General features: G+C 46.5%; 2 protein-coding genes across 2 annotated transcripts in view; one reads left to right on the forward strand and one right to left on the reverse strand.

The window, feature by feature from the left end:
* Positions 1 to 3,572, forward strand: part of Abcc3 (ATP binding cassette subfamily C member 3) — a 49,827-nt gene extending 46,255 nt beyond the window's left edge. Inside the window, exons 30-31 of the mRNA XM_052758476.1 lie at positions 560 to 754; positions 2,937 to 3,572. Coding sequence (XP_052614436.1) covers positions 560 to 754; positions 2,937 to 3,045 — 304 coding nt within the window. The 3' untranslated portion in view covers positions 3,046 to 3,572. The remainder of the gene's footprint in view (positions 1 to 559; positions 755 to 2,936) is intronic.
* A 1,308-nt stretch (positions 3,573 to 4,880) lies between these two features.
* Ankrd40 (ankyrin repeat domain 40) lies at positions 4,881 to 18,520 on the reverse strand. Its single transcript, XM_052757300.1, has 5 exons — positions 18,159 to 18,520; positions 12,400 to 12,548; positions 11,558 to 12,040; positions 8,234 to 8,415; positions 4,881 to 7,149 (listed from the first exon to the last, which is right to left on the reverse strand). Exons 1-5 carry the CDS (start codon positions 18,290 to 18,292, stop codon positions 7,003 to 7,005), a joined length of 1,095 nt encoding a protein of 364 aa, XP_052613260.1. The 5' UTR covers positions 18,293 to 18,520; the 3' UTR covers positions 4,881 to 7,002.
* Between the last annotated feature and the right edge of the window lie 3,525 nt (positions 18,521 to 22,045).

A 22,045-nucleotide genomic window follows, 5' to 3' on the forward strand; every position in this document is an offset into this window, starting at 1 on the left:
CTTTCAAGGCCGGAGGTTGAAGATAAGGATCCGCCCTCCTGATCTCCAGTGAACAAAGATGGGGAGTCCCCAGGTCCCTCTCTTCCATGTCTCCCAAACAGAGCCATGCTCTCTATTCCCTGTGTGGGTAGGAGATGGCTGCCAGAATGGTATAATCATAGTTTAGCAAGATGGCATGAGAGGCTTGTATGCAAATATCCAGGGAGAGCGATCCCAGTATGTTCTTACTATAAAGTGTGAATGACTGACAATGTGAGGTGAGGACACACTGTGGCACTAGTTCAGAATGTGGTCCGGAAGGAAGCACAGGAAGAGAGACCTGAGGGTACCCACAGCAGAGCTCCCACGGCGATGTTTGGCTCTGGCTCTGGCTCTCCAGGCCCCTCACTATGGTACAAAGCCTTGTCCCTGCTCCTGGAGGGCTGTGGCAGAACCAGGAAAGGTAGACAGCTAGTCCCGGGCTGCTGAGAAGAAGTAGAGACAAACCCGTGGGAAACAAGGCCTGAGGCCTGGAAGGTGGCTTGGGAACCTAGCTGGAAACACCCGCCTTCCTTCTCAGTGTTGGCCAGAGGCAGCTGGTGTGCCTGGCCCGAGCCCTGCTCCGCAAGAGCCGCGTCCTGGTTTTAGATGAGGCCACCGCTGCCATTGACCTGGAGACAGATGACCTCATCCAGGGCACCATCCGAACCCAGTTTGAAGACTGCACTGTCCTGACCATTGCCCACCGGCTCAACACCATCATGGACTACAACAGGTGGGCCATGGAAAGCCAAGTGGGTGAGGGGGTGGAAAGTCATGGAAAGAGGGCATCTGTGGCTATCACCTAGGAGTCCGCAAGAGGCAGGGCAAATGAGACTCTTGGAATTGGCTATGGCATGGAAGTTCAGAACAGGGTTCCCAAGTTATTCTTCAGATGCAGGGTAGAGTTAACTGGGTACAATTACATCTGCAAAGACCCAGGGTCCTTTTGGAATTACCAACATGTGGGGAAAGGTACACCAGGCTCCCTAGACATTGGAAACTGCATGGGTCACCTCTGTGCTCCTTACTGAGAATGGGTAAGGGGAGGGGAATGGCCCCTCATGTCACTTCCAAGCTTGTGGGTGGAGCGTTTGCGTGCCCATCACTTCCTCTGCACCTCACTACCACCTGTGTTGGGCAAGTACCACACAGGGGATGGGATAAAGCTGCTTGGGAGGTCCCTGACAGGTTCCTGGGTCCCATCCTTGGTGACTAGACCCTACCAGTGCCCTACTTGTGGGGAAGGCATTGTGTCTGAGCCAGAGCACTGAGCCCGATTGCTGTGTGACTATGGGCAGCTTGCAAAGCTTTGCTGGGGCTGCTCCGTGTCTCTCAGAACTGCTGGAAGGAGTCAGCGAAAGCACATGTAAACTGAAGGTAACACCGAGAAATGCCAGTTCGCTCCCCAGTCCCCTTAAGCCCGTTGATTGTGATTCTTCTCCCTAGTATTCATTCCTCCAAGGATGAGAAAGGGAACGCCTCAGGATCGCTTGGCTTCCTTGGGTAGGAGGATGGGTCAACTGAGGCTTTCTCTTGGAAGTGTCCCCATGCAGCCAGCAGGATCTGGGGGTGGGGGTGGTGAGCATGCCTGATGCCACCCTGTGTCTGTCCCATCCCTACCCCATTTCTATCCCTCCCTTTCAGGATCCTACTGGGAGGAGAATGCAGGTGGGCTGGCTGCAAGTGGTGGGCTCTGCCTCTGGGGAAAGAGGCAGGGCTGAGAGGATCTTTCCAGATTCACCCCCAACAGCCCTAGGGTGGGAGGCTCGGGCCCCACCGTGGAGGGGTGGGAGTCCACTCATTCTAAAAGGGCAGGCAGAAATTAATCAAAGAGTCAGGTTACGGAGCCTGTAATTAGAGACCACGGGAAGGAAGCAGGGGATCCCTGTGTGCAGGCAGAGAAGTCAGGCTAGCAGGGTGGCAGGACCTTCTCTTCCAAGAAAGGGCACTGCCACGTGGACCCAAAGGATGGGGAAAGGGTGAGAGATGGGGAGTGAAGAAGGGAGGTGGCTGTATACCTCAGAAATAGAGGCAGCACAGCCCCCAAGGCAGGGAGCAGTGAGGCTGGAGGGTGGAGCCAGAGAGAGGAACCAGCCCCCAAAGCTGTTCTTGAAGACCATGCCGAGTCAGCTGGTCATCATGTTAAGGGCCAGGAGAAGCCACTGGAGACTGAGTTTGGATAAGACAGCCTCCTGGCCCAGGTTTGGTCAGTGGCCAGGTGGTAATGTTCACTCCTTCCCAGCACACAGATCTAGGAGCCCAGCAGGTGGAGATTAGAAAACAACCTACCTCTCACAAAAGAGTCTCTCCAGGCTTGGGGCCTCCTGCCCCTCCCACCTTCCCCTGATGCAGCTGGCTATGGGTCTTGTGCCAGGTTCCTCCTGCGTGTGGTTGATGGAGACTCTAACTCCAGGCTCAGGCTTGCCTGGGGTGGGGCAGTTGATCCATGCAGCAGCAGCAGCAGTAGCAGCCCAAGACCCAGATTGCAGCATTGGCCTCACTGCAGCCTGGTTTCCTGCCGTGTGCCTTTGTGAGCTGGCACAAAGTAGATGGATGTACACAGGGCCTAGTGCAGGCCTGTGGCTCCCTGCACACAGCCTGCTGAAGCCTTGCGACCCCAGCGACAGGATGGCTCATTAGGGAAGGCTTTCCAAGCCCAGACTAGCAGAGATGAATAGGACTTTGTGTTTGATCCCAGAAACTGCTTCGTGCACTAAGAGAGCTAACCAAATAGCGAAAATAACCAGGCTTGCGAGTGTGCACAGGTGGCCTATCAGTTGGGCTGAGAGGGTTGGCTGACGTGGGTGGGCTGACATGTCACTGCAGGGCCTGAGCAGTACCCAAAGGGCAGGGCTGGCCTCCAGGGCTGAGTCTACGCTGATGGAGACCAAACTACTTTTTCTTTTTTTGGCTAGGGTCCTGGTCTTGGACAAAGGAGCAGTAGCTGAATTTGATTCTCCAACCAACCTCATTGCAGCTGGAGGCATCTTCTATGGGATGGCCAAAGATGCAGGACTCGCCTAGAATACATTCCAAGGGTTTCTTCCTTGTCTGAATCGACAGCAAGGACTTGATGGCAATGAGTGGGGGCATTTGTGATATTCATATTATTCTTATTATTATTCTGCAAATTGCCTCACAGACTAGCCATACTTAACACTGGAATGAGGAAGTGAGTTGGAGTCTAGTTGAAAGCCAAGTTCAGACCAGTACCTGGGTCTCCTGGTCCTAGTCTACCATTAGTCCCACATTGCAGTTTTTAAGAGACCTCACGCCTGCCGCTACATTTTCATACCCCCCCCCTTTTTTTTTTAATGAAACTTCCTCCTTCTGGTCCAGGGACTGCTAGGTCAGACTGTCCCAAGAACAGAGTCCCTGTATTGGTGCTGTCTGAATCCACTTCAGATAGGATACTGATGAAATAAAGCTGTGTGGTCAACAGTATACACACCATGTGTTGCCTTCTTCTGCCTGTTTCCTGTGCTGTCTGGAGGTTCGAACCTTGGTGAAGGACCTCCTACACTTCTATGTGACTGCGTTATCTGAAACCTTCAGACCCCAAAATTTTGGCTGCATCTTCATAGCCAAAATTCCCAGTGAAATTACAGTACCTCCCCTTCTGGGCAGATGCTATGAAAGGTAAGAAATAAAGGTCCTGAAATCTGACCTCAGGCCTTAGCTTCTTAGAAGAGCTGTTTAGAACACTTCTGGGTCCATGTCATTGCTGTCTTTCCAAGCCTGTTCTCCGGGGGCTAAAGTGTGTGTGAGCTCTCCCCTCCTGGCTCCTTTAGATGCCTGTTCACCAGGAAGGCCACTGGTCATTCCTTCTCCTCAGGTCAGCCAGATGAACATTAAGGTCAGAAGTGTTCCAGGTCCCTGCCTCTCCAGCCCCTGGAGCCATTTTGAACAAGCCAACAAAGGCTTATTTTCTGTCGAGTTGGCCTGAACCCAGGCTGCAATTGAAATGGATCTCTTCTGCCACCTCCTCAGCCTTTCACCCTCATCTCTACCCTTACTCTTGGTGAAAAGTGACCGGCTGCAGGTGATGGCTGTTTTTCTTTCCCCACCTTAAAGGCTTGGCAATCACTGAGGAGACGGCTCCTTTGATCTGCTTTTTCTATATGCTCTGGCTTGGCCTATGCAGCAGGACCGTTTGTTAAAGGTTAATCACATTTTTTTTTTTTTTTTTTTTTTTTTGGCAGGCTGTTTCTGTCCAGGATGTTTATGAGTATATGGAAGTCGACTTCCATCCTTGTGATAGAGCAAGTAGGAAAGCACAAATGCCCAAATTATTCTGCCTCTCCTCGGTGCTAAGAAAAGGTCTCCGCTATGCTCTCTGATTTATTAGGCCAATTTGGCATGACGTCTGCTTTGTGAGGCGCTAGCTGGCCTAAACCAACAGGAGATTCATTCGGCATGCTTCTCAGCTGAGGATCTGAAGGTGTGAGGCTGTTTCCTCTCCTGTCTCGGGAGTTTGCTTCTGAACTCATTGAGGCCGTGACAGGTGCTGACAGCCCAAAGGGGAGGCTCGGTTGTGTCAAGTAAATAGGATAATCAAAAAATGTGGTTAATAGGGGATGACCTCTATCTAACTGGCTCAGCGACTCCAGGGAAACAAAGAGCTTGCTGTGAACTGGGAGGGAGGACGCCACACAGACTCCATCTCCAGATGCTGCCTGCGACAGGGCACGAGTGCTGCAGGGACACAGTGGCAGTGGGGTGGAGGCGGCTCAGCGGGGGAGGTGGCCCTTCTCTTTCTCCTCCGCAGTACCAGCCCCATGGGACTTGACAGCCATTTGAACCCTGTCATTAGAATACAGTGCTGTTTACGAGGGCAAAAGGAGAGAAAATGAACTTGGTCAGTTAGCATTTAATTTTAATAATACCTGTTATGTTTGAACAGTCTCCTGTGAATGTTTACACACAGTGTGAACACATGCTTCAACTATGCAGTGGAGGAGAAGTGCATTCAGTTAACAACACTTAAAAGAAAATCCCTTGTTATAAATTACACAAAGCATATAAAAATATTTCTCTGAATGCATAGATTAAGACTTGAAACTCACCTAAGAGCAACCATGCAGTTCATCCCACTGCCAGAGGCAATGACCACAGAGGACTTCAGCAAAGAGCAGGGCACTGGGCAGAGCCATGTGGGACGCCAACACCCTTGGTCACTGCTCCTGAGCTCTGGAACACTGGTCTGTAGCCCACCTCCCAGCCAGGTCTCTACTGCTTCTGAGAATCTCTAATCACTTGGGATGGCTGAAGGAGTTTGAACCCCAGTAATTTAGACATGAATTAATACTGAATTTATTTCTTCCACGATAGAATCACACTAATTGTATCAGTAAACTAAGTTTTTCCAAAGCAAATCGAGGGGAAAAAAGGTTAGTACATCTAGATAAAGTAGTTTCTGATTGGTTGAAACACAGGGGAGGTTTCTTCATTAAAGCACTTGGGAGAAAGGGGTGATGAGCAACTGCCACTCTACAAGGGAAAGTCCCCAGCTATACCAGGGTGGGTATGATGACGTCACTACACAGTGACCCCACGAAGCTGGCCTTGAACACCTCAATCTCATTTCAGCATTTAGGTGGCAGCGGGAGGCCATTACCTCAGCAAAACATTCTCTTCCACCGACAGCTGCATGTTTTCACTCTAATGCAGTGTTCTAGTAAAATGAAGTTAATAGTCAGGAAGTTAAGTTTCTGTGGAAACTATAGGCACTATGGGGAGAAAGCTTAAGACAGCAGGGATCCTCGTCAACAGCTGCTCCAGGCCCTGCTCTCCTGTTTGTCTGCGTGGGCCAGGTCCTATTTCTAAAGTGAAGCTGTCTCAGCAAAACGGAGGCTTTTCAACTTTAACGCTGCTGAGGAGAAGGGGAAGACTCTTCGAAGCACTCTTGGGAAAGATCCTTAGGCCATGCTTAAGTCTAATCAGGTGCTTACAACTGACTGACCAGTGGATGGTGGTGGTGACGGGGATTCCTAAGATCGAACAATTTGTTTACAAAAGCAACAGATTTCAGAGTTATGTAAAAATCCTAATAATTTCCAAAATAACCTTTATCTTTGATACAAAAATAAAGATGCTAACTCCTTTAGTTCAGTTCCCCACAATAACCTCTAAAACAGCAACAAATTCAGGCTCAAAAACGGCTTTTCATTTCTGGTGGGAAGTGAGAGTGGTGGACGTGGACCAGCAGTGTTTGTGCTCTTTTGAATGGTGCAATCAAACAAGGATGACAGGAACTGCCTCAGTAAAGATGGAGTGGTTCCTTTAGAAAGCATCAGAGAGCCCTCTAGTGACCGTGGAGGGGAGGAGACGCAGAGACGACCGTCCTGAGACAGACAGCGGCAGTCATGAGTGGTCACAAAAGAAAAGTGGGGAGGGGAAGCTCTTTTGGTTAACAGCCTATTTACAATTAGGTAACTAGATTCTTAAATACTTTAAACCTGAGTAACATTTATAAATACGCTAGATGGACCCTCACAGCCACAGGTCACACCGGAATCCCTCCGTCCAGTACCTGTGCTTTCTACCCCAGTCTCCCTCCCTAGTCAGTTCAAAACCTCAGGAGCATCGTGAGCATGCAACACCAATGAAGTGCGCCTGGCCCTTCAGGTGCACCATCAACAGGGCCCTGCCCAGAGACAGGTCCGCTCTCGGGTCCGCTTCGACTCCCTAGCTTCTGCACGTGAAACACTGGCTATCGTACCTCCGGCTTCTGCCTCTCAAGACCGCTTTTCAGCTGTTCAAAGATTCAGCAATAGGTTTATTGTGCACCAAGAGGCTTGAAAGAGGGGCACCGCGCTGGGGGTCGGGGTTCCCTCCTGCTGAGGCAGGATGTTAGTGGACACTGCGCAGTTGACACCAGAGGCCCTGGGGGGCATCCGAGGCTTTGGGATCAATGGCTTGTCCTTTGGCCCAGAGGTGACACATACTGTCACAATACTCAGTGATAAAGGCCCTGCAGCATTAGTATGTCAGTTTGGAAGCTCTCCGGTTGTAGCAAGGCCTCTCAGTCAGTGTGGACGCAGCGTTTCTGAACAGAAAATTATTCTCACTTATCATCAGAACCAGCTCTAGCTCCTGGAAATCCTGGAGTCGGGCCACATCTTTGTCCTAAAACAAAACAGGGCAATGGGTTAAACTTTTCTTTCCATTCAGTTACTTTTTAAATTATATTCATTTATTTGCTTGTTTATTTTGTATCCTTGTCACGCATGACACACATGTGGAGGTCAGATGACAACCTGTGGGAACTGGTTCTCTCCTTCCACCATGTGGGGCCCTGGGATAGAACTCAGGTCATCAGGTTTGGGGACAAGTGCCTTTACCACTAAGCCATCTTGCCAGCCCAGGGCAACAGATTAATAGAAGCAGCTTGTGTCTATGTTTGGTGGGTTGTATTGATGCTAGTACCTTGGTCCATCTTCAATCTAGAAGGAAAATGAAATCCCTGAGGCAGCTAAGCAATGATCAGTTCCCAGGTCTAACCTGGACAAGATGGAGAAGGCCCTAACAGTCTCTGCTGTAGGATGTGAATGTCCTGAAGGGATAGGCAGGTGGGCATCAGTTTTCCTCAGGCTCCTAGAGCAGCCAGAAGCTTGATGCTGGAGAACCCATAGCTGGCTGGAGGATCACAACAGATGACCAGGTGGGCCTCAGCTCATCACACACAACATACCTAATAGAGCACTAAGTCAAGCCCCACAGGGTCACTATGGAAAGAACTGAAACAGGCCCATGTAACACTCTGCTATTTTCTAACCTTCAAAAATGCCAGTGTATTAGGGTGTAGTAGCTCACATCTTTAATCCCAGCACTCAAGAGGCTGAGGCAGGAAGACTACCATAAATTCAATGTGGCCTAGGACAAACAATAAATACCAAGGCAGCTAGAGCTACACATCAAGACTCTGTCATAAATAAACAAACAAACAAATAAATAAATGAGCAAGTAAGCCAGGGTCTCTGTGGACTCAGATGAAGGGAGAGAAAGCTTATGGACTGCGTTTAGGTTGGAGCTTGAACTCAAGGCTTTGCACATGACAAGTATACACTTGACCACTGAGCTCTGGCCTCAGCCCTCCTTAGCCCTTTGCTACTGGCTTTCCCTCCAGCTATGACTCAATAACCAAGGAAGAAGTTAGGTGTGTTCCAAATGCAGGCAGCAGCCACTTACTCGTGCTGAGCAGACTTCTTACCTTTCGCAGCAGAGTATTGGGTAACTTCCTGATCTTTTCCACTTGGTCTGGATTAACACCCAGCTCACAGCAACTCACTCTGAGCAGTTCTTGGTAGGTGAGCTCCTGTCGATCCAGTTCAATTTCAATGAAATCATTTTCCCGAAGAGATGGGTTCTGAATCCTCACCTTGAGTACCAGCTCTAGAAAAAGAGAGAAAGAAATGGTACTGCGCAGTCTGGTATAGCTCAGCACATGTAATTTAAGGTCTGCACCAGCCACTGAGAAAACCTAGGTCAATCAGTAGGGTTTGTTTACATCCATTCCTGGCTCTGTTGGAGCCGTTTCCTGCCTTGTCTTCTCCACTAGGGGTCACCAAGAAAAGGGGCAGAGGCAGCCACCCTAGCTATGTAGGGCTCACTAATCTCTGTCACTGGACATGAGGAGGTAAAGACTCCAGAGGGTTTAAGTACCCATGACATGTGAGTAGGGAAAGGAGAGGAGGGCCAGAAAGATGGCAAGGGCAAGATGTGGTACCTGAGATACTCTGACGGGATTCAACAATTACGGATCTGAAGTTACTCAGGAAATACAACATTCCTTGAAATAAAGACAGTAAAGGAGCCAGGCATGGACTGCATCACACACTTATAATCCCAGCAACAGGAGGTGGAGAGAGAAGAGCCATAGGTTTCAGTACAGCCTGGACTACATAGTGAGACATTGTTTCAAAACACCAAAACAATTCATCCTACCAACTAGGAAACAGGGTGAGTTCGAGGCCAGCCTGGTCTACCCAATGAGTTTCAGGCCAGCTTAGGCTACACACCCAAATCAATTAACAAAAACAAACAAACAAACAAAATCACTAAATCAAAACAAAAACAGCAAAGGAACAAAAAAAAAGTTAAATCTAAGCATGACTTGAAACGCTGCACCCTGATAAGGAAGGAACCCTTGCTTGGGAGTAGGTAACACTATATTCAGGAGTCAGTTAGAAGCAATCTATCTGCCTTTATATTCCAAAACTGAGTGTCAAGATGACTCAAGCCAAGTATCCACATACATTTGACAATTCTGTCTTGCTCTTAAAGTATGGATCCCTCACAGCATCACAGGTCACTGATATCAGCAGCTATAGTACTAGGTCTTCAAAACTAGGAAGTTACGTGAAAAAGAAAAGTAAGTGTACACCAGACTATGGATTTTACTGGAATTAAGAGCCGTTTGAATGAAACTGTGGTTTCTAATGTTCTTAAAATGATATGACAGTCAGGTATGGTAGTGTACTCTTTTAACCCTAGCATTTGGGAGAAACAGGCAGGTGGGTCTCTATGAATTCAACACTAGCTTGTTCTACATAGTATGTTTGGGCCAGATAGGATTACATAGTGAGACTCTACCAAAACAAACAAACAAACTAAAAACCAACCAAACACATACACACAAAGAGAAATATACATGAATATGTGAATAATACATGTATATACCTGCAAACATATATACAAATGCTTATTTGCCTCCTTCTCTTCTCCCATCCACTCTTCACACTGTCCCTTCTTTCCCCTTCTCTCAGTCTCTAATTAAGCCTAGAACTGTCACACCTATAGCAAGAAGGACACCTAGTGCTCAAATCCTGGCTTCTAAATCCTACTCTCTACCAAAAAGAACCAGGACTCCCAGGAGTGTTGGTGTAGGGGAAATGATGCTATAAACCAGGAACATCTTGTTGCCCTAGAAATAAGGATGTGTTCCAAGAATAATGGGGATGTGTCCACAGGACATTAAGAACTAGCTTGAAGGGGTTCCCACTGGCTAAATCAGGAATAATCTGAATATCAAAAGAATGACTGCATCAAATTACAATACACTGAATATAATATGAATTATAAGTTCAGGCTGGAGAGATGGCTCAGCAGTTAAGAGCACTGGTTGCTCTTCCAGAGGACCTGGTTCAATTCTCAGAATACACAGGGTGGTTCACAACTGTCTGTAACTCATTCCAGAAGATCCAATGCACTTTCCTAGCCTCTGAGGACACCAGACACATACACAGAATACAGACATCCATGCTGGCAAAACACCCACCCACCCACCCCCCACATACAAAAGAGTAGTAAGTCAGTATGGCTATAAATGAGAAGGAAAAGTCCTTCTTTAGTGGGATTTGTTTTTACTTTATCTTATCCCTCGGACTGGAATTACATAAGGTTGTAAGCTGCCATGTAGGGGCTGGGAACTGAACCTAGGTCCTCTTGAAGAGGAGCCAGTGCTCTTAACCACTGAGCCATCTCTCCAGCCCTCCCTCCTCCAAATCCTTCTTTATAGCAGAATACCAAGTAATAAACACAGAAGGAATGATAGAAAGCCATATTTCACCAAATAACTGCTCTGAACCCTTCAAAATTATAGAGGTCAAGAATGATAGGGAAGAAAGGGGCTAGAGAGATGAGTCAGCATTTAGGAACAATTGCTATTCTTCTAGAGGACCAGAATTTGGTTCCCAGTATCCCATGTGGCTCATAGGGTCTGAAATTCTAGTTCCAGGAGATCTGACACTCTCTTTGGTCTCTGCAGGCACTGTACATACATGGCACACTTACATGAAGGCAAAACACTCATATACATGAAAAAATTAATCTTTCTTTCTTTTTTGTTTGCTTGTTTGTTTTTCAAGACAGGGTTTCTCTGTATAGCCCTGGCTGTCCTGGAGTTCACTCTGTACACCAGGCTGTCCTTGAACTCAGAGATCCTCTGCCTCCTGAGTGCTGGGATCAAAGGTGTGTGCCATCATCACAGTGTATCATGTATATGCACTGTGCAGAAGAGGGCACTGTAGCCCTGGAACTGGAGTTAGAGATAGTTGTGAGCTAAGTGTGGGACTGGGAACGAAACCAGAGTCCTCTGCAAGAGCAGCAAGACGGCTTTAAAAACTGCTAAGCTCCCTAGTAACGCTTTTTCTTTTTCTTTTTTTTGTTTTTTTGTTTGTTTGTTTTTCGAGACAGGTTTCTCTGTGTAGCTTTGGTGCCTGTCCTGGATCTTGTTCTGTAAACCAGGCTGGCCTCAAACTCACAGAGAGCCACCTGGCTCTGTCTCCCGAGTGCTGGGATTAAAGGTGTACACCATCATGTCCAGAAAGAGAAAAATTTTGTTCCCAGGAATGATAGAAAAGGAACAACACTTCATATTTTTGAGTAAACAGTATACAGTTTATGAATCTTGAATGAAGAGAATTCCTTATACAGATCCTGGAACTTTTCCCTAATTTTGTAAGTATACCCCAATTAAATAAACACATACACTTCATTCTCCTCTTGCAGAGACTGTTTGCTGTTAAGGCATTACCTTGCATATTAAATGGAAATGCTCCAGTGAAGAAAAATGGCTGAAATGCTGGCGCTGGTCCTGCATATGTCCCGTTTTGAGGCTCCAGAGACACTGGTGGCTTGGATGGGACAGAGGAGAACAGGGAGCGGTTCTGACTCACTGGTGGCTGACAAACAGGACCAGGTTTTGTGCTTTCTGGTGTTCTGAGTATGGCAGAGGGGGCAGAAATATCACCATTCTGAACCAGTGCCAAGGAGGTGTGGTCCCTAGGAAAGGCCCCTAGCAGAGGGGGTTCTGTGGGGGGCAGCAATGGAGGTGAGCCATCTGCTGGGGGTGACGCTGGAGGTGTGGAGGGGCCCCCATTCTGCAACTGGGTGGAGTCTTCTGCTGCAGGGGTATAGATAAAAGGGAAGGCTGGGTTGGCCAAATAGTTGGGAACAAAGGGCAGTTCCGACTCCTTCTTCAGCTGGGGGAGCTCATCATCGTCATCAGCTTCTTCCACTTAAAAACAGAAAAACACAGAACATAAAACTTACCAAGAAAGGAGCATGGTGGGAGCTAGTGTCATTTGGAATGTGACAAATACTTTGGTCAGGACTGACTGCCTCTTCAGGTCAGAAGAGAGACCATTTCATTAGGCTTATGACTACCATTTTTTGTAAAACTCTTCACTTTTACAAATTAAAAAAACACAACTTATAATACTGGCATCCTACAAACAATGTGGAACCACAACTTTGGCACAGTAATTAATTTAGAAAAATAAGACCAATTATCTGATCAGCATGGATGTGGCCAGTAACACCACATCTTAAAGTATTTGTCAGCAAGAATCGAATGTTCCCCCCAAACAGACGCACCTCCCATAATCTTCCTGATCTCTCTCCTCGATGTTAATTGCACTGGCATTTCTCCTTTTGTTGTAAGAATCTCTCTGTCAGCCCCTGATTTCAGCAGGTAAGAGACCACCTGGCCATGGTTGCGTTTACATGCCCAGTGTAAACAGGTCCTGTCCCAAAGAAAGGAGAGAGAATGAGTGAAAGAGAGAAAAGCTGATTCAAGATTTCAAATTAGAAACGTTAGTAAATAACTATATTAGCTTGTTCGACTTCAGCTAGAACTCAGAAGAAAGACTAGCAATCTCAACTTTTCATTTCACAAAGCAGATGATGAAAATATTAATATAGCCAGGCATGGTGGCGCATGCCTTTAAACCCAGCACTCAGGAGGCAGTGGCAGGTGGATCTCTGTGAATTCAAGGCCAGCCTGGTCTACAGAGTGAGTTCCAGGACAGACAAAGCTACATAGTGAGACCACCCCCCATCTCCAATAATAATAATATTTTAATACGTTTAAGTTTTCTGTTTAAGTTTCATTCTTGGGGCTGGGGCTGTAACTCAATGGTTGAGTGCTAAGCCTAGAACACACAAGGCCTACCTGGGTTCAATCCTAGCACTGCAAAATAGATAGATACAGTTTTAATTTCTAGGCCACAAGAAACACCAATCTATCCCAGGAGCTTCAATTTCCAAGGTTCCAGAGACTGCAGTGACACTTCAGGATGCTACTCTACCAGTGACGTCCATTAGATCTTGGTCTCTTTAAAGCAGATTTTTACGTTACCTCTTTATTTTAGAAACTGTCAAAACTTTATGTGCGCCAAGTGCCAGCTAAAGAATAAACATTGTCAGGCTGCTAGCCATCCCCTATCTGCAGCTTCTCTGTCATGTCAGTCATCACCTGAGCAGGGACTACGCATCAATCTTAGCTGCTTCCTCTCTCCTCCTGTTTCTTTCCTACACACACCTACACAGACACACGGTTTCTAAATTTCCGTTTTTCAAAATGCTGGCTTTTCTCAATCTCTCCAGACGGCTACAAACAGATCCTCATCTGCTCAAATGAAACACTGCACACGTACTTTTTTCCTCTGGAGGCACGGAAAATGAAGGTAACAACAACCAAATTGCTTCAAGCACAGACCCTTCTAACAAAACAGCCTTACTTAAGCAAAACTACTTAGTATTGTATATATAGACATGTTGCACACCCCAAAGGACTATTATTTTAATGCTGTATAGAAATTTATTAGTATCCCTCAAAAATGCCATCCTAACAGAAGTTGCATCCTCAGGTGCAAAGCAGAATTTATATTATGGTAGGAAACACTTTCCCCCATTTTAAACAACCTCATTTACCAATTCTCTAATTTAACCAAGCTTACAGCCAAACCCAGATAAGATAATAAACAGAGTAGAGGCTTGACAGAGAGGTCACTAACCTAAGAAATACAACCATCTGTAAGATTTATTTGATTTCAAGGAAAAGATGATTTGCTTTGTGTATCTTTATATTATTGATTTCAAGAATGCTAGCCTGACTGGGTGAGAGCTACTCATTCACCATCCATATGTCTTTCATGTACTCTTTAACAAAAATGACTGCCCGTGGGAAAAACAGGGATGGGGCCTTTAAAATTATTTTGTTGTTCTGCAACCCAGGGCCTCATACATGCTAGGCAAGTGACTGATCACTGAAGTACATCCCCAGCAGAGGGTGAACAGAAAGACGCATTTCCCTGGTATATACAGGTGTGTATGTGTGTGTTTGTGTGTGTATGTGTGTGCGTGTGATATCAAAGACTGAGCCAATGTCCTCACATACGTTAGGTCAGCACTCTACCATTGAGCTACGTCTCCAGCCCAACTGCCTATTTCTTATCACTTAATTAGTGAACCTAGAATAAAATGGACATTGCTTAGCATAGGGAGAATCCAAACTTTCCTTGATTCTGAGCAAACTGCTGCTTGGAGTGTGTTTGTGTGGAGATGTCTGTGGCATAGACTTAAAAAATGAATAACAACAATAAGTGAGCATTCAAAAATGAAGGGATCGGGCTGAGAAAAAATATGCTCTGTGTTGGAAAGAAGTACTTACTTGCTAGTAGTACATCAGTCAATCATGAAGAGGGTGAAAGACTGATACTGCATGGGCCAGAGACTGAACACACCACCAGTTAGAGTACTACCATGTAAAATGGGGTCATGTGAACACAGCATGTCCCAGCCACCCTGTACCCTCGGTGATCATCATTTGCAGTCTAGAGCCCAGTGGCTATGGCAGCTATAACTCACAACCATTGCAGCTAGGCAGTATTTTCAACTTCTTCAGAAACCATAATACTCATTTCTAAAGCCAAAGGGGACACATGACACTTGAATTACAATTGATGTGGAAACTCTATTTTTGAACTTCAACTCTTTAAACTTTATATTTGCAGTCAGAATATCCCATTAGGGCTGGAAAGTATTTTTGACCAGAGGCTTTGGGCATCATTCATCAACTAGGCATCATTCATCACTGCTGAAACTGTGGTTACTGAGCAACGAAGAATTGAAAGCAGTCACCAGCTACTTTTCAATATTGAAAAGTTGTTTTTTATTTTTCAGGGTGACTTTATAAGTCTCCCAACATGTTGCCTAATAATAAAGAAATAACAATAGCTAACACAAACATAATACTTTACATGTTGGACATTGTTCTAAAGGCTCTCTACTCATTTAATCTTCAAAAGGTCCCTTGAGGAGCTGGGTACAGCGGGGTGTAGCCCAGCTACTCAGTAGACTAGGGTAGGAAGAAGGTAACTTTGAGGACAAGAGTTAAGGCCAGCCTAGGCAACATAGCAAGACCAAGTCAAGAAGGAAGAGGGGGAGGACCCCACGGGGAGCTGGAGAGATGGCTCAGCAGTTAAGAACACTGGTGCTTTTCCAGAGGTCCTAAATTCAATGCCGAGCAACCACAAGGCTCACAACCATCTGTAATGGGATCTGATGCCCTCTTCGGTCATGCAGGCATACATGCACATAAAACACTGTGTATATAATAAATAAATCTTTAAAAATTTTTAAAGAGAGAAAGGAAAGAAAAACGTTACTACTGTGAACATTCTTCACTCACTTTACAGTTAACAAAGCTAGGACAATTAGCAAATAAAAAAGCAAATTATGTAGTGTGTTAGGTGGCTATTAAGTGTTATGGGGCAATAAAGCAGAGTAAGAGATTAGGGAATGGTAGGGGCTGGGAAGGGAGTTGCACAATTTATTTATTGGTGTTTTGAGGCAAGGTTTCTCTATGCAGCCCTGGCTGTCCTGGAATTCTGTAAACCAGGCTGGCCTTGAACTCAGAGATCCACTTGCCTTAGCTTCCCGAGTACTGGGATTAAAGGCGTGTACCACACTCACACATACATACACACACACACACACACACACACACACACACACACACACACACAAAAAAAAAAAAAAAAAAAAAAACCCATGGCTTGAGTTGCACAATTTTTTACTGACAGCCAAGGAAAAGCTTTACCATGAAGCTAACATCTAAGCTAAGATCTGAAAGAGGATAGAGAGCAAACCATGGATATACTGCAGACAAGCTGCCTGGACAAGAAAGAAGGCAAAATGCAAAGGTCTAGAACCGGGGTGGTGGTGTTCCAGGAAAAGCAAGGAGGCCTGGGGAATGGAAAGAAGGAAACAAGGAAGCAAATCTCAAGAGATGGGGCCCAAAGGTCAGGTAAGGGAGTGGAAATCGGCTTCTTCTCAGAGTAACATGGGAGCCACCAGAGGACTTTGAGCGAAGTGATCCAACTGTTCTAAGTCAGGGTCCCTCAGACCACGAGTTCAGGTCATAATATAAGCAAGACTATGCAACTACCCAGCAAGATAAATGGCGGTGCCTTTGGATGACAGTGTAGCAGCAGAGCTTATGAGAGGTAGTCAGATCCTATCTGAACATGGAGGCAACAGAACTGGCTGATTGTATGTGGTGTGTGAAGGAAAGACAGGGAAACAGGATAATGCCAAATTTCTGGCCTGGTCATATAAGAGGCTGAGATGAGAAGAACTCAAAGCAATAGGCCAAGAGCATAAGGCGGGATAAAGGGAATCTAGGGATTCACTTTTGGATTGAATTGACTTAAATTCATCAATATTGAATTAAATCTATAGGGAGCTTCATCACATTACTTCAGACTCACCTGACATCCACTGTATATCTAGCAAAGGCATGCATTGTGCTGAGCAGGTCAGGGGCTGGATTCATTTTCAGCTCCACCAATTACTTAAAGGCTAACAGTAATGAAGACTTATTAAATCCCAAATTTAGTAATTTAGGGACACTTTGAAAATTGGATGGTTTACTTAATTTTCTTGGGGGCTCAGTTTCTTCATCTTTAAAATGGAGAAAATAACAATAACTTATGTCCCTAAATAGTCGTAAATGAGTTATGTCAAGTGTTCAGAACCACATCTATGCCACAGAGCACATTCAATACACGGTAGCTATTTATTATCCTTCATCTCAATAAATGCTAACAACCCTTCTGAAACAAATGGAAAATGAAGTGACTCAGGCAAGACCATACAGCTAAGCAGGCAGAACCGGCAGGGGGACCAGGCTCATTATTCTGTAAAACACTGCCTCCCAGTGCCAAAACAGTAACTCACAGCCTTTGGACATCAGGGCAAGGCAAACACAACTACAAGTTTCTTTGATTGTAAACACTTCAAACAAGACAAGAAAGGAGTGTCCACTGTCTCCTAGCTGTGGAGAGCTATCCGGGATAGTTTCTTTAGGGAAAGGAGGCAGGTAGATTTCTTAGGAAGTAAGGCAGCGTCAATTCTGACTCTGAATATATTAACAATTGTGCAACCAGGGCAAAACACTCTCTGGGATTCAAATGATCTCCAGTGCCCTTTCAGTTCCAAAATGTGTGACTCGATTTACGAAGGGGGTGGGGGTGGGGGTGTTCAAACTTACTTTAACTTTGAACTAGCAAAAGAGGCTAGTTAGACATTACCTGGATTAAGTAAAAATTTAAATGAAAATGCAAAAAAAGGCACAATAATACTACATCCAGTAATTTAATGATCGGGTCTTAACATGAGACTCCTTATTTAATTGGGAAGGGGGCAATCTGCAAGCAGACTTTAAAGCCTTGGGTGAAATTCTCTGTTGGAAATTGTACTACGAAAACACTCTACAGGGTAAACAAATGAGTCTCCTCTCAACAGGCAGCTGTAGGCAACAGCAAATCACTGTTGCACTGAAACAACAGAGGCGAATTATGATGCAAGTGGTGGGTTTTTTGTAGTTGTTGTTTTCTTTTCTCCTGGTCTTGGCTAAAGAAATGGTGCTGGTTCTGTTCTAGGACTGGCATTTGCTCGGTTGCTTATGCTTTCATCTCTGCACGAAGTGTTCTTCAGAAGCGCCCATGGCAAAATAACTCAAGCCTGATGAAATCCAGAGCAGAGTCGCCGAGAATCAAAGCCTCGAGTATCACCTTTCGGGCCAAGATAGCCAGAGGGCGCGGGGGGGATGGCGTGGGCTCGAGTGTCCTGGAGGGCGCTGGCCGCGGGGGACCACGTAAGATAGGATTGGGGGAGGATGTGCTCCTGACTGCTCGAGGCAATGAGGCCAGGGCTAGTCTCGAAAGGGCACAGCCTGCGAGGCCTGAAGTACCAGCCTTCACCTTAGCCTGCGTCCTGGGTCAAGGCTGACTGCTCCACGCCCCGAGCTAGCGGCCCTGAACCCTAGGCCTCCCCCGCTCGCCACTTACCAGCCGTTGACCTCATTTTGGGAGTTCACATCCACCCCGCTCTCCACCAGTTTCTGCACCTCCCGAATGTCCCCCAAGGCCGCTGCCTCCCGCAGCCTCTCCTGCTGCTCCTTCTGCTCTAGGAGGGCGTTCATCTTCCCCAGGGCCCCGGGGCCCCGGCCGCCCCGCCCCAAGCCCGTCAGCGCCGCCGCCGCCTTCGCGGCCCGCTCCCGGCCATGGGGAAGGAGCGTCGGGTTCGGCCGCCCCACTCGCGCCTCCTCCCGCGCCCGGCCCGGGCCCTGTGCTCCCGCCCGCCCTCCGGCAGATGCCCAGCTGTTGGCGGTGGCCCGCAGGCCCAGGCCTCCTCCCCCGCCGCGCCTCCGAAGGCCGGCTCCGGGGGACCCTATTTAGTGTGGCAACACTAACCCAGATGCTTTTCGTTCCGACCCGCGGCCCCGCCGCCCCAGCCGGCTGTTTATGTAACCACTGCACTGGATTATCTGCTGTGATTCATCGGCTATTTTTAGACCTCCCAGCTTCCAGCGAGGAGGACAGACACAGGAATAGTTGGGGGGCGGAGGGATCCGACATGTTTGAGAGCCAGAAAAGCCTTATCCTCTGGAGCAGGCTGTTTAGCAGGCATTAAAAATAATTGGTGGGTTTCCACCCACCTTCCAAGTTTGGTTAGCTCTTTTTCTTTATCTGAGCCAATTTTGCCCAGCAGGACGGGAAATGGGCTGAAAACGATGCTACTATAATATGTTCATTATTTGCCGAGATAGATAACAGTGTTCTTTCTTATTTTTGTCTGTGCTTGGGACCATTCAGCTAGAATATTTATTTCAGTTGTTACTGTTTTACCCCTTATCGTTTTTAGACAGAAATTCTTCTAACTTGGCTTTCATGAAAAATAACATTGTTTACAGTCTATAAAATGCAACTCATTATATCTTATAAATTATAATTAATTACTCTAAGTCATGTAAGGAAAGGCGGGGGCGGGGGGGGGGGGGGGGAGAGCGCTTAGTCATCCAGGTCCTGATCCTAGGCACTGAGGGGTAGAGCTATGGTGTGTTCATAAACAGCAGTGTGCAGTACTCCTTGCCTAAACTAGCTAATGAGGCTCAGAGCCTCGGTTGGCACTGCTCTACTACCCAGTGGGAGAAACAGAAAATATTGTTTTGCTGAGCCCAGGTGACTTGGAGAGATCCCTGATGTGGCACTGGCTAGAACTTGGCAGATGGGCTGAGAAGATTAAGGAAAGTGCCCTGGGGAGGCAGAAAGGTGAGCCCGAACAAAGAGGAGATGAAATAGGAAGGGATAAATTTAGGTATAGAGGCTTTATTTCCATTTCTCAGGGCTGCCAAGGGCTCACAGCATGCATTTGTCTTGTTACTGTTTAAGAAAAAGCAATGTGTGTTTATTATGATACAGTAATTCACAGAGTACACGCTGCACACCAGGAGTGATGAATATCAACTGACTAAACGCTTAAATTGACCCCAGTGGCAAATTGGAGCTCTGCTTGAGCTTGCGCTTTTATTTGTTTCTCCAATTTAAAATTTAATCCGTAGAATCAGCCTGGTACTCCGTCTGAGGCTGATGTGAATGATTGGAACTCAGACTTTTTTTTTTTTTTTTTTGGTTTTTCGAGACAGGGTTTCTCTGTGTAGCTTTGCGCCTTTCCTGGAACTCACTCGGTAGCCCAGGCTGGCCTCGAACTCACAGAGATCCGCCTGCCTCTGCCTTCCGAGTGCTGGGATTAAAGGCGTGCGCCGCCGCCTGGCTGGAACTCAGTCTTTTAACACAATCTTAGCAGACATGGAAAGAAATAGCAGTCTTAAAAAAAAAAAAAAGACCATTTAAAAAGATAGCAGTAGCCGGGAGGCGGTGGCGCAGGCCTTTATCCCAGCACTCAGGAGGCAGAACTGGAAAAAAAACAAATCAACAGCAGGAGCAACAACAAAAATTAGATGGTAACTGCCCTCCAAAATGTATGCTTTTTAAAAATAAGAGTTTGTTAAATTGCCGTTCCTTAGAAGGATTATATCAGGAGAACAATAAGTAAATAAATAAAAGGGATCATATCAGGGGCTGGAGAGATAACTCGGCAGTTAAGAGCACTTGTTGCCTTTGCAGAAGCTCAGGATTTGATTCCTAGCACCAACACGGTGGTCCACAACCATATATAACTCCAGTTCCAGGGCATCCGGTGCCTTCTTCTGACTTCTTCAGGTCTAAGCATACACGTGCGCGCATGCATGCATGCATGCATACATACATGTTGGCAAAACCCACATACACATAAAATAAAACTAAACAAATAAATTGAAAAGGAAAGGCAACTGAGCGCGAACCAGGAGAGCAAGCCGGCCAGCAAGCAGCATTTCTCCATGGACTTCTCATCAGCCTCAAGGTTCCTGCCCTGCTTAACTTCTCCCTGCCCTGGCTTCCCTTTGTGATAAACTGTAAGCTGAAAGATGAAATAAACTCTTTCTTCCCGAAGTGCTTTTAGCCGTGGTATTTATCACAGCAATAGAAAGCACACTGTGATAGGGTCCAAACTCAGGTCCTCATGCATTCTTGGCAAGCGCTTTACTGTCTGAGCTATCTCCTTAGGCCTGAATGCACTTTTTCATCTATTGACTTGAACTGTCCCAGGACCTATATTTGTTTTGTTTTTATTTATCTCTTTTGATGCTGAGGATCCAACCAGGGCTTCACAGTGCCAGGGCAGCTCTCTACCATGGAGCTATACGGCTGACCCAGGAAGCTGTTTTTCTGTTTTGTTTTGTTTTATGTTTGTTTTCTGACTTTCATGTAAGTGGAGTGGCCCGGTCAAGGGGGTGGGTCTGGATACTAAATTGAGAAAGGAGATCTGGCCTGGAGGTTGGGATTTGGCGCTCATCAGCAAAAAGTGCTTGATGAAGTCACAGGAACAGGAGAGATAACCCCAAGAGGGTTGGTGAGTACTGACAGGAGACAGCCAGACAGAACTCTGAAGAACACTCAACATTCTAATGATGGAAAGGAAAGTCTCTAAGGCACTTGAGGATGAAGAACTGGAATCCTGTAGGAGGAAAAGCAAATGAGGGGGAGGGATTAGGGATGAGTGACTCACAGGCTGGAGAGCAACCCAGTGGATAAGGAAGGTGTGAGTTGAGCCTTCAGACTGCTTGTGATCTTGGAAAGTTACAGTGGAGTGGTGGAGATGCCATGGGTTTTTCTCATTCTGCCCAGGCTGGCCTTGAACTAGAGAGCCCAGGATGACCTTGAAGTTCTGATCCTCCTGCCTCAGCTTCCCAAGTGTTGTATTTTAGTCTTTTTGGGTTTGCTTCTTCCTCTAATTTTTCAACCCATCCTTGTCCAGCTTCCATTCATAAGACTCAGAATGCTTTAAAAAGTTCCTCTCGCCGGGCGGTGGTGGCGAACGCCTTTAATCCCAGCACTCGAGAGGCAGAGGCAGGCGGATCTCTGTGAGTTCAAGGCCAGCCTGGGCTAAAAAAAAACAAAAAACAAAAAAGTTCCTCTCCTAGCAGACCTTCAAGAGTTTTCTTCGGTGTCCTCCATTTCATGGTTTTTAAACTGTTGTTTGTTTGTTTGTTTGTTTTGCTTGTTTGTTTGCTTTCCTTAACTATAAACTCTTCAGATTTCTGTTGGGGAAGGTGCCAACACACTGGGAGGCTGAGGTAGGAAGCTTGGGGCCTCTTTTTCCCACTTTGCTTGATTGGAACTTTCTCATGTTCCTCGGTCAGTTCCACAGGGAGGGTTCTCTCCTCCCCTTTGACAATAAGAAGGTTTTCTCCCTCTTGCTAATAAAGTAATTAAAAACCTGTTGGGTCTCTGTTTGGGGATATTTGATCACACCGTGTGAAAGTATCTCTGGTTTACCTCACCTGCCTTAAGGC

This window comes from Peromyscus californicus, unplaced genomic scaffold, assembly GCF_007827085.1.
Source record: "Peromyscus californicus insignis strain IS unplaced genomic scaffold, ASM782708v3 Scaffold_3__1_contigs__length_106647218, whole genome shotgun sequence".
NCBI lineage: Eukaryota > Metazoa > Chordata > Mammalia > Rodentia > Cricetidae > Peromyscus > Peromyscus californicus.